Source organism: Bacillus rossius, chromosome 3 (assembly GCF_032445375.1).
Source record: "Bacillus rossius redtenbacheri isolate Brsri chromosome 3, Brsri_v3, whole genome shotgun sequence".
Lineage (NCBI taxonomy): Eukaryota > Metazoa > Arthropoda > Insecta > Phasmatodea > Bacillidae > Bacillus > Bacillus rossius.
Genome location: NC_086332.1, coordinates 31704381 through 31717300, shown reverse-complemented (window position 1 = coordinate 31717300; position 12920 = coordinate 31704381). Strand labels below are relative to the sequence as shown.

General features: G+C 42.3%; 1 protein-coding gene across 1 annotated transcript in view; it reads right to left on the bottom strand.

Moving 5' to 3' along the window:
* Window positions 1-12920, bottom strand: part of LOC134531260 (kinesin-like protein KIF26B) — a 60983-nt gene that overhangs the window by 48016 nt on the left and 47 nt on the right. The window contains exon 2 of the mRNA XM_063366952.1: window positions 11975-12166. Within this exon, the coding sequence (XP_063223022.1) occupies window positions 11975-12166 (192 nt within the window). The remainder of the gene's footprint in view (window positions 1-11974; window positions 12167-12920) is intronic.

Genomic DNA, 12920 nt, shown 5'->3' with positions numbered 1-12920 from the left:
TCGCAGCAGTCGTATCGCTGCGGTGACGATGCTCGGAGTTAGGCCCCCCCCCCCTTCCAAGGGGTCGGGGAGGTCGGGGCCAGAGGCGGCTCGGGACGGAGTTAATTAAGGTAGCCGCCCGCGACGGTAAGCAATGTCCCTCCCGAGACGTCGGGAGAGATAGTGGCTCCGACTACGTGCTCGGGTTGGCCCCCCCACCCCCCCAGAGTGCCACCAGGGCATCTCACGACCGTAAAAATCATCCCACGGAATTCCAACTTGAATCCGGTGGAAATTTCTCATTGGGAACCCAGGGATCAATACTGCATCGCGATGTTGAAGCTCCCAGACTAACACCGCTGCGTCGTTCAGATTCACGGTAGACGGGCACCAAATCAAAGGATTGACTAAAATAAATCTAACAGTCAAGGACATATACGAGAAAACGCTTATCAAACTTCTCATTGGTCATGAAAAAAACAACAGTACCGTTGACAGCGTTTTACTGCTCCATAACTGAGAACACAAACACGATGATTAGCCCAGGAGAATGAAGGAAATTCAATTGCACGGACGCGAGCCTGAAGCGCCAACTTTTAAAATAAAATAGGCCATCAACATGCAAACTAAAATACTTTATAAACATTTCACTTTCTTAATTACGTTTATGAGCTGAAAGTTCTACGATTTTTAACCAATGACAAACATACGGGAAAAAAATGAATAGTAAGAATGAAAATCTTATTTTTCAAGGTATGCAAACAAACAATTCTGGTATAGAAAATACAGCCAGTCTTTTATAGTCTAGCTTTTAGAGACAACCGAAATTCTATATATATTCACAAATCACAAATCTTAACTGCTGGGCCTGACCGTGTACAGTATTAACGCAGAAAAAAAAAACAAATTTAATTACAAATAATCATCACATTATGAGACGATTGATTAACAGCTAACACTGGTTTGAGATGTTTTCAATAATTTTTCTCTAATAAAAAACACTTCTGAGATCAATCACTGAGAAAATCACCTGCCCGAAACTACAACGACACAAACACGTGTTTTCCCGACTCCCGTGTCTAACGTGCACGATGACAAGCCTATCAGGTCGACCTGGGCGCTCGCCGTTGGGATCCGCGAGCGACGGAGCTGAAGGGACCGCGATCTCGAACCGCGGAGAAACGGCAGCTCGAAAGAAATAACACGAGAGAGAGAGAGAGATAGAGATAGAGATAGAGATAGAGATAGAGAGAGAGAGAAAATAAACTTTTCCTGCCGCGTGATGGACGATCTTTTCGCAGCGGTGCATGACCTGGGGCAATAAGGCAGTCCATTATCTCGGCCGGGAGGCGAACATGATGGATGGCCGGCTGCCTCCTCGCCACTTCACTTTTAACACGTATTGAATACCAATTATTCCGGGACGTTAGGCGTCGATCGTGCGCCGGCAGCGACGCCGCGGCCGACAGGGGCGCGGGGGGAAATGTAAAACTCTTGTTCCCGGCCGCCTGGAGGAACATCTGTGCGTCTGACAGCGGGGCGGGCGAAGAGGGAAGGAAACCACCCTCCCGCAGCCCCGGGACACCAGACAGCCCCACTATTCATAGGGCGGTGCCTACACCCCCCAGCCAGCCCCCCGATAACGATTTCTGGAGCTCCCTCGATCATCGTCGATCTGCTGGGGGCGCGGGGCCTTGCTTCGTCCGCGGGTTCGAAACTGTGACGATGCTATCTGGTTAGGTACGAGCGTCCCGTTTCAGGCCATTATTTTAAATTTACGTGAAACACTGTTAAAGTTTATACTTTTTATTGTTCTTAGCTTTCACAAGATTAAAATAATTTAATTAGCTGCCAACGTTACATTTTTTTTTGCGTTTTTGGGGCGCAACAAAAATAAAGATAATTAGAAATATTTTTGAACTGAACCTTACAGGTTTAAAAGTAATGATACATTTTGAATTTATTTCAGAAAATGTGTTTGAAACAATTTTTATATAATAGGAAACATTACTGCAAGGGGTTGAAAAAACCTGGGGATAATAAAATAAATAAATCTTCTCTATCATACACTCTATCGAATAAATTTTAATTTTTGTTTAAATTTTTAACTATTGTTGGAAACTTTTGTCTAAAGTAAATTTTATGTAATAAATCATTACTGCAAGGGGTGAAAATACAAGAATAGCAACACAAAACGGTCATTAGATTTTTACAATAGATATACTATCAAATACGTTATAATTTATTGTAAAATTATCTGTAACCATTGTTGAAACAATTTTTGGTGAAAAGAACTATTACAGAAAAAAAGTGTTTGAAATAAAAAAAAAATTAAAACTTCCTTAGTATTATTTACGTCAGAATTTATTTTACTCATCTTAATATTACCTGAAACATTTGTCAAAATAATTTTATACGACCACGTAATAGTGAATGGGATGAAAAGTGGTGTGTAAAGGGAGAATAATTATTTCACGATTACCTTATAAGGCATAATATGAAAATCGTTAAGACATTCAATGCTGGATGCATTAATTTATATATATATATATATATTTGGCTGCATGGAATATGAGAAAATGTTTAATATATTCTTTATACTGACAAACTTATAGTATAATTAGGTTCCTAAAATGTCATAGGAGTTTACAGAAGTTTCCAAAACATTCCCATAATAAATAGGTAATTCGAAATATACGTACGCCTGTAGGCTGAACCGAAAGGGATTTTGTTTTACAAGTGGCCAAAGCACATTTTATTTGCACGAAAATATAACACATTGTTGCAAAACATAAAATGGTATTTCTGTAGATGCAGATTCATCATAAACAACAGAAAATTGTTCCCGATTGTTAAAATGCATGGTTAGTTTTTTTTTGTATGTTGTAAAACGTGTCGTATATAATAGTTTAGACCAACTTACGTATACGGTTTAAAATAAAATGTGGCACACAGAGTGTTGATAGCTGTAGAGGACATGAAGTGTTTCCTTCGCGCGGTGGAAGAGCCTAGATAACACCGTCGACGGCGCTGGGGATATCGGACACATCGCGCCACCCCCAACACACGCACGCACTTCTTCCTGGCACCTGCAGCCTTCGCACAGGATATCGGGAATGGTTCAGGAGTTCAGGACAGCCGCGAGGCTTCGCCGGAGCTCGCGACAACCTCCAGTTGACGAGTCCTCCAGCGCGACCGCACGCCACAACACAGAGTTGCTCACAGGATTGTGTACGATATGCACAACAAAAAAATTGGTTGTCTGTAAAGTCGGTTTACGGACGATAGTTTAACGTGACGTCATAACAAAACATTGATGAAATGATTGCATACTTTTATGAATAAAATTGAATCATTTTTATTGAATTATCATTATTTTATATGGATACAAAGAAGGAGTGAAATGAAATCTACAATTTAATTGCTAGATTTACTTTTATTTACACTCATTAATTCAAATAAGTTTATTACTTTAACGAAGAGATTATTTTAACTATAACTTTTATACATGTTTGCTATTTAACTTATTCCAATCTGTGTTATTCTGTTAAGGATAGGACGATGATAGGAAAAGTAGGAAACGAATGGGAGTGTTTCAAGTTTAATGTGCCTCGAAAAAGTCAAATCGATGGTTGTTCCAATCGAGTGGAAGAGAGATAGATGCGGTGCAAGCGTACAATGAGCGTAACGGGACACAGCGTAATGGGAAAATGTGCGTAACCGGACACTTTTTCGTGCGTGCAGCCGGCGTTCATCGATTTATTAGACGTTGTCACGTCAAAAATGTCAAGTTACTAACATAAGTGATACATCACACACATAGAAAAAAGTAACATACATAAACTTGTCCATGTTAATTTTTCTTACAAGCCTCACGGAAGTCTAGAAGAACTTATCAAAACAATTTAGACCACATTAAAAATAATTTCAACAAAAGTCAGCTAGATTTCTCCTAACCAGCTCATATTATCACTAAAGAGTTACATTGGACTATGTTTTATTTTAAATAATGATGACTTAATGATGAATTAAAAACTCAGAACTAAAATAATATTGTAAAAAATGATAACATGATGTCAGTGATGGAAACGCGATTGAATGTTTGCAATGCACTATCGAAACGTAGATTGAATTAATGAATAAGTTATAAAATACTTTTATTGATATACTACTGCATTCTCTACAAGAAATTTTACGACGTCCACAATTATATAGCTTAGCCAACAAAGAAGTTGAACCCAACACTGAAATTGTCACCGCCACTATCAATAAAAAATCAACCACAATTTCCAAACACAAAATGGCGGAAAACTCCTTAGCCATTAAAGAGCCACTGAACACAAAATTTAGTTCCATCCATATAACTAGGAGAAGCGGCGCAATTGGAGAGTCTGGTGTGAAGTTGTACGTCACGAGGCAATGATAAGAAGCAACATTAATTATTGATTGGTACGTTGGGCTGGTTAGTTGTCAAGTTCTTTTACGATCACGATTTTTTTTTTCTATCTCCTCATCAATAACTCCACAAGACTCGGGCGAGCGCCTGTAACGGCACGCAACCCGCCTCGCGTCGCCGCACTCCCCGTTGCGTCTAGGTGACATGAAGGAAGGGGGGGGGGGGAAAGCAAAGAAGGGCGAGGACGCAGTTTACGTGAGCGCGACAGAAAAGAGGAGGTAATCCCGAGGAATAATCCCGCAATTTATTGGGGAAGCATCTTTCACCCCCCAAATCCCTGCAACACCCCAACTACCCCCTCCCCCCCTACTCCTCTTGTCAGGAGCTCGTCTCCTCTCCCGAACGAATTAATCTTATCAGCATCGCCATCGTCGGGGAAGAAGAGCCTTCGGAGGACGCCGGCGCGAGACCCGCCTTAATTGGCTGCAGAAGCTCGTACCCAGGGGAGCGCACCTCGGGCTGAAGGCTCTCCTGTCAGCGGCGGGCGGGGCCGCAGGGGCAGGAGGGGGGGAGAGGCGGCGAAACGACTGTTTGATAGCCCGCGCCGCGCGCGATAAGACGCCCAGCAGTACGCGGCGCCGGCAGATGCGGTTTATTGTCGGGCCGGGCGGAGGCCGTGGCGCTCGAGGAAAAGGGCGGGGTGGGGAGGGGGGACGCGGAACGTGATCAAACTCCGGCATCAGCAGGGAAGGGGGGGGAGAGGGGAGCAGGAAGAGGCTGCGGGAATATTGCGCGACATTCCAAGGACCCGCTGCAAGTCAAACATCTGCTCGGAAGTGATACCTACCTTCGCCCCCCCCCCCCCCCCCCAAGCGCTGCCTCGCTCTCCGTGTTAACGACGGTGCGCTACAGAAGAGCAGCGCCACGCCTCGGGTGTCTGCGCGGGGAAGGGTGGAGACATCCCCCTCTACACTCCACCCTCTACATTCTACCCCTTCACCACACAACCCACGCTTTAATTAAAACTATTAGACGAAAATCACTACGCTCATTAAGGTTTCTGGAACATCCCGCGGGAACAGGACAAACACCGTCACCTCTGCAGCATACTTTTGCTATGTTTTGCGTTCCTCCTGCTATTTTAAATTACACTTTTTTAGACTTGTTGAGGGGTAAGATTGTAGCAAGCAACGGAAATGCAATGAAGGAAGTTTAACATGATGAGGCTTAATGCGCATGCGCGTTTCTGCTGCATCCACGAGCCGAATTCATCCAGACAGCCGACCGCGTGTGGCGGCATTAACCTGTATATGTTCACTAACGTGAACATCGGGGGACATACCAAGCGTATCGGTGTGCCAAATAAATTTTTGTGATAGCAAAATCAATCTGGAATACATTATATAAAATTTAATACTAACAAAGAGAAATAATCGTAATTTTTAAAATGCATTAGACTCCTCGGATAAAATGGCTGATAATCTGATAATTTATTTTTTTATTTTCCCTTTTTTCTCCACTTGACTACAAATCACTAAATTAAACAGGAAAATTTATCATTCAATAAAACAAGCTTTTGTGTGCTTCTAGTCACTTTAATCTACGTTCGGTATTTTGACTAATGTAAACATTTTAAAAATTGTAACAATCAACAAATTAAAAAGTAAAAAAAAAAACTCAAGAAATCTTACATTAGTTTTTATTAAGTTTGAAGTTAAAACGAGAAATTAATTTAAATACAATTAAATTATAACATTGTTTAAGAAAAAATATACGTTTATAAAGAAAAGTAAAAAAAATAATAATTTTAAATCCGAATGAAAGTCACTTGATTTTGTGTGGAAGAGTATTTACATTTCCGTTTATTAACTTTGAACGAAGTCTCGTCTTGCAGGAAAAAAAAGGTGTGGCCTTAAGTTATAAGACATGAAATATTGATGGAGACTTGCACCACGTTTCACGTCCATCCCTTAACAGGAGACCCTGGTTCTACGGGAATTGGGAACCATTATCGGTCACGATTATGGATGGTATCCCTGAGATCTTGAAGACATGGTTTTGCAAAGCTGAATTGGTGGTGATCGCTCAGGATTTTCTTAAGGGAATGAACCACCCAAATTTCGCGAATGCGTCTGTCCATACCGGTGGCACGGCGAGTCCAGTTTTGGAACGAGGAAATGTTACCACAAAATCATGAAAACAGATTTTTGCACGGTGCGATCAGCTCTACATCGGGGATGCGGGCACAGTTCGACGACGGCCCGCGGCGAAGGGCACAGCGCTCCGATGCTCCCTTGTTGCAGCGACTACGGAATTGGTTTCGTTACCGCGCGAGCATACGCGGCTACTGGAGGCGGGGAAGTATCAGGGCTGGGAGGCAGAGAAGAGGTGCTCATGCAGATATAACCCCTGAATGATGGCGCTGGTAATGGCGCAGGTGGCAAAAAACAAAAGTTAGAAGAGCTGCGGAGGGGAAAAGAGGGGTGGGGGGTAAAACTCACGCACCCTCTGCCCTCGCGACGCCCGCGGGAGGGTGAGGGGAGGGGAGGGTCCGTGAATTGTGTACTTCCGTCCACCTGGCGGGGCGCGTCCTAAACCATTCGGCACGCCAGGGCCCTGTCGTGTGACAGCGGGGTGAGAAGAAGGTAAAGGGGGGGGGGGGACGGGAAGGACGCCTCCCAGGGCTGGCAACTTTATGACCGCGTGTCGACTGTTGGTGCAGAGAGATGGGCGGATACTACGGACAAAGAGCAAAGAACGGAGACGGAGAAATTGCCGCACAGGAGGTTCCTCGGAGATATGGCTTTGGGGCCGGCGTTCAAACGAACCTTTTATTTTATTCTACTTTTTTTTTTTTTTCATTCTCGGGAGTCTTTCGCGAGATCTGTAAACTATACGCATCCTCGTCACAAGGCGTAGGCTTAAAAACGCGTGACAACTCGCTGGCCACGTACACAGATGATTATTCTTGGGAGGTTGGGGCAGAGTGAAATGTCTTTCGTGTATACCAAGTACAACATCCTCTGAGTAAAACATGTATATATTTGATAAAAATTAAAATTTCTCTCCAAAATAATTATTTTTTACTTACAGAAATGTAAATATAAGAGAACGTTTATTTTAACTTTCAGACCACAATTACAGGGCGATTAAATTATTATTCTTTAACACAAAAGTTTTATATTACGTAAAAAAAATAAAACTCTACATCCTGTGTAATCAGTATTGATATTATTATGACGCGGCTAGTGACGAGGCAGGCCAGTCAGTCCGGCGCGCTGGCCAGCGGGGCGCTAGCACGGCGCCTCGCCAAATCTCTCGAGAGAGCACAGCACGTTCCCAAAGCTCCTACTGCGCGAAGTGGCGTAACTAGGACGCCACTGTTCTCACAGCTTCGAGTGTCAAGTCGGAGATCCTGAGCGACGGGATACTTCATAGGGTTACGAGACCTTTCCAGGTCGGGACCTCGGCAGGTAATATAAGAGACGTACGCTGACCTGCGGCTGGTGTGTGAGAGTGACAGAGGCTGGTGGTCTCACCGGCGAGTTCTCTGAGAGACGAGAGCAGCGAAGTGAAGAGAGTGAGCGACCCCTTGGCGAGCGATAGCGGTCGACGAGTGTGTGCGAAGATAGGATCATCGAGGACTGGTGCATCGGGGGACAGAGTCACGGCGCAGCAGTGTGACGGGACCGAGATGCGCGCTAAGAGTTAAATGTGGACTTAAGAAGGTGTGGTCGATCTGTTAATGAATATAATAAGATTGTTATAATTTTATTAATAGTGTAATATTAAATAATAAATAAAACTGTAATATACCAGGATATCCTTCCGCACCTGCTTTCCAAACTTGTAACAATATGTTGCTTTACTTTTGCATTTCCGTGAATGTTTTTCTTCGGCATGGTAAAAAAAATCTATTTAAACTAAATTATTTTTTCAATATACATTTATTTTACTAGCAAATATTATAAATTACATAAAACTATGCTTAAATTTTATTTTTATTTCTTTTTTTAATTTTTTTTAAACAGTATATCAATGTATTTTAAAATGACTTCAGAAGTTTTACGCTGGCGTTACGGGAGTATTTTGAGCCCCCGAACTCGTTCGAGCCGTGTAGTGCAAGCCAGTGAATGGACTCTTGAGAGCAAGCGCTGCGCGCTGATTGGACGCGACTTTGAGTCTGGCCATGTAAAGGCCGCATTTGGCTTGCAACGTGGCGAAAAGAAGAAGGGAAAAGTTTACCAGACATGCGAGTTGGTTCCAGAACGTCGGGCGGGTATGTAACCGGCAGAGGAGACATTCTATATTCGGTAGTCAGTTGCCGAAGAAATCGCCATTGCTCGTTGTCGTCAGAAGCATGTCATCGTCGATGGCGTCAGCAGCTCGGGAAGTTCGCCACGCCAGTCAGTGGGTGTGTTGGCCGACAGCAACGCCCTACCAGGGGGCCTAACCTTTCGAGACTGACCATCGCCGACGTGTCCCGGTGATCCTGGCTGTTACGTCCACCACACGCGAGTTGTCCGCCGAGCGAGTGCTATTCGCCGCCCGAGTTCAATCGGCAGAGAGCCACGGGTCGAAGGCCTGGCTCATGGGAGACGCGAGTACTCGTGACGCCGACCCACTCGTCGGAGCCACTCGCGGGGCGAGTGCTAAGGAGTCATTCATGAGCCGGCGGTCGTCTCTACTGACGGCGGGTTCCCTTCAGAGGACGAACGCCACTACGTGACGCTGGACGAGCAGGGAAAGACTCCACTGCGAGTTCCTCGCAGGACATTGGGCGAATAGCAAGCAGAAAAGGCGCTACGTCTTCAAGGCAAGTAGAAAATCACCTGAAACCCAACAACCACTCGCTGGGGTTTAGTAATCACGGAGTGTGAGAAGCTATTTAATATGTACTCCGTCATAGAGTTGAGACGGTTTGTCGCTGAACGCTGAAAATTTAAATCAAACGAATAACGAGACTAAACATGCTATTTGAGATGAATGACGTGTTAACATAAACTTTGCGACCAGTTCTTAAAACGGGTAGTTTGCTAAGGAGTGGCGAGTTGATAAATACAGACTTTAAGACTTTATTTAAAACAACTGAGACGGCGCTGTAAGTATTGTACCTATAAATTATGTTAGTGATAACACTTTGGAACCCAGCAGATTTCAAAGATATAATTCATATGGTTAAATATTTTGTTTTTATTCCATGAGCGCCTGGGTACCAGATGGATGTTTAGTAGCCATTGTTTTGGTGTTTGTTGTAACAGCAGTTTCAAATAATCGTCAATTTGTTTTGTTTCGTGGCAATGCGAGAGCCAGGCTTAAAAGCAATCTGTGAAGCAGTTCATAAGAAATGTTATTCAACTTCTGTCGTGTATTTATGTCCTGAATAGTAATGTTTATTTTTAAAACAAAATTACTCACGTGAGTGACTGGTACATTGCTCTTTGGTTTCCTTAAGTCGTTATCGTTATGATAATACAACAGAAAACACTGGTATAACCTTAAAGTCTTTTTATGCTACTTTTGACTAAATTTTGGACGGATATTGTGAATTTTGCTACAGAAAAATTGAGCAAATTTCCTTGCATGCGTTTGCATTCGACTAGATGGACACCCAAAATGACCCTTAAATAATACCTCTAAAATAAAAGTAGAACTAATCTATTTATCAATACAAAAACGGAATATATGAAAACAAAGAAAATTTAAGGAATTACATTAATATTAAGAGCTTTTGTATTTTTTTTCCAATAAATAGAGTTTATGATAATGCACGTAGTACCTACATTATAAGTTTTACACCAGTTGCAAAATTAACATTCACTAATACCTCTGTACCTGAAAATTTAACACCACAATCAAACTAAGAGGTTTTTCCCCCTTCAAAATACACAAAACTGGAACTAAGAACATTCGTTTCTATCTCTTTCTCTCACTCTCTCTTGAACCTGGACCGCAATACAATTTTAGCCAGAAGTAGCAAGTGGCGAGAGAACTGGTAATTAGAAAGTCCAAATACTACCCACATCTGCTTGCAATTTTTGTTGGGACGTAAGATTTAAAGCGTTAATCTTCTTATGTAGGTCACCTTCGCTTACAATGTTCGTTTTCCTTTAGGCCTAGAATTTCCGTGGAAGAAATTTAAAACCCAAACGGAAACTGGAATTATGTGTATACACTTTTCAAAGTAAATAAATTTATTTTGCTTAGCAGGATTCCTCTTCGCCATTAAAAATATGTGACTCCATAAAAAAATCACCGCTGAATTAAAAAACAGAATAAATGTATAGAATTTGCCACTTAAACATCCTTCTAAGAAATAAAAATTAAATTATTTCTATGTATATTGCAATATGTAATTTGGTCATTAAACATGTAAATGTACATAATGCAATTTTTATTAATGCCAGATTTCGCCTTATGTAAAAGTTTTCGATTACAATACTGATTTTTAGAACCTCACTGTCCTACTCTATGCGTTATATATGTATATACACATATACACACATTAAATTAATATATATAAGTTGATTGTGGTGATAATGTGAAATTATAAGGGCAAAAGTATTACAATTGTGACAACTTTATCTTCTATACAGTTTACGTGAAGCAAAAGTAACATAACCTCAATGCCCACAACATCTAACAATTAAATTAAAAAATAAAATAATGACGTATCAAACTAAAATCATGGTAAAAGGTTACAGAGTAGTTGTATGTAATGTTTGTAATATTAAAAAAATAAGTAAAATAAATAATAGTTTAAAAAACTAAAAAAAAAAACACGCTTTATATAGAAAACCAAACTAAAAAATAGAAAATAAATTTTAATAAATTTGAATTAAGAATAGTGTAAATTGTTTTATAAATATAAATTAATAATAATGTAAATAACAAAATAATGTATTTAATTTAAAAGAAGCGTGGGGTGCATGGTGTCAATAGTTATAAATATTTTATTAACAGATATGGGTAGAAGGATTATCATTTCGATAATATCTTAAAAAGCACCCCACGCTTTTATATATTGTATATAAGCATAAGCGTCGTAAATTGGCAAGTACTACAGCTATATTTGTTACATATAACTGCTCTAAAACAAAAGAAACCACCTTCAGAGACCGTTTGGTACGTTATTTAGACTTTTAACAAGGTGACATTACATGAAGCTACTCAATTATTATTATTTTTGTAATTATTTCCAGCGTTTTTCCCTAACGTTTATTTTAAAGTGTTCATATTAGAAAGGATAAACTGCATGGCGTGGGGTTACATGAATAAAGTGCGCTATCAACAGGAATTCTTTGCCGACAGTGAGACAAAATAGTACTTGACAAATCAGTTAATGTCTAAAACGGTCATTTAGAAAAATGCTCAAAATGTAAGACTTCTTCCTGACAAAGACATCATTTTAATTACCATATATGTGATAGAGAACCATTTTTTCCAAGAAACCGGAGTTACCACTTTTCCAATGTTAATATTGCCGATTTCCCCGATACAAATGTCGCCAGGTGTTTTTTGTTTTTGTTTTTAAAAGACTGTATTTAAATGCACGAATGAAACTGTATGGACAGGCAGGGAGAGGGAGAGAGGCCTGACCTGCGACTCGTCCCGCGTGAAGACGGCGTCGAAGGCGAACATCTTGGGGGCGGCGACGCCGAGGCGGCGGTCCTCGGAGGCGGCGGGCACGGACGGGTCGACGAGCGTCACCTGGCGGCGGCGGGAGTCCACGCTCAGCGAGGCGGGGCAGTCGGGCCCGAGGTGCTCGCTCACCCGCAGCATCACCTTCACCTGCGCACCGGGAGCCACGGCCGTCAACACCTCGCACGGGGCCACACTGGAGCACTGGCACGCTACATGTGCTCTGCCACACTGACACACTGGGACACATGCACAGTGCTACACTTTCACACTGGCACAATGATACACTAGCACGCTTGTGTACGGGCACAATTGTGCTCTGCCACTCTGACACACTTGTGCTCTGCCACACTTGCACACTGGGACATATATGTACAGTACTACACTTTCACACTGGCACAATGACACACTAGCACGCTTGCGCACGGGCACACTTGCGCTATGGAACACTTGTGCTCTGCCACAATTGTACACTGGGACATATGTACAGTACTACATTTTCACACTGGCACAATGACACACTAGCACTCTTGTGCACGGGCACACTTGCGCCCTGGAACACTGACACACTTGTGCACTGGCGCACATGTACTCTGGCACATTTGTGATCTGGCACACTGGCACGCTTGTACACTGGCGCACATGTACTCTGGCACATTGGCACACTTGTACACTGGCGCACATGTACTCTGGCACATTGGCACACTCGTACACTGGCGCACATGTACTCTGGCACATTGGCACACTCGTACACTGTACTCTGGCACATTTGTGCTCTGGCACACTCGCACGCTTGTGCACTATAGCACATTTGTGCTCTGGCACACATGTACAGTTCTACACTTTCACACTAGCACAATGACACACAACCACAAAATCACTTCTTGTCCAACGTGTTACTCAG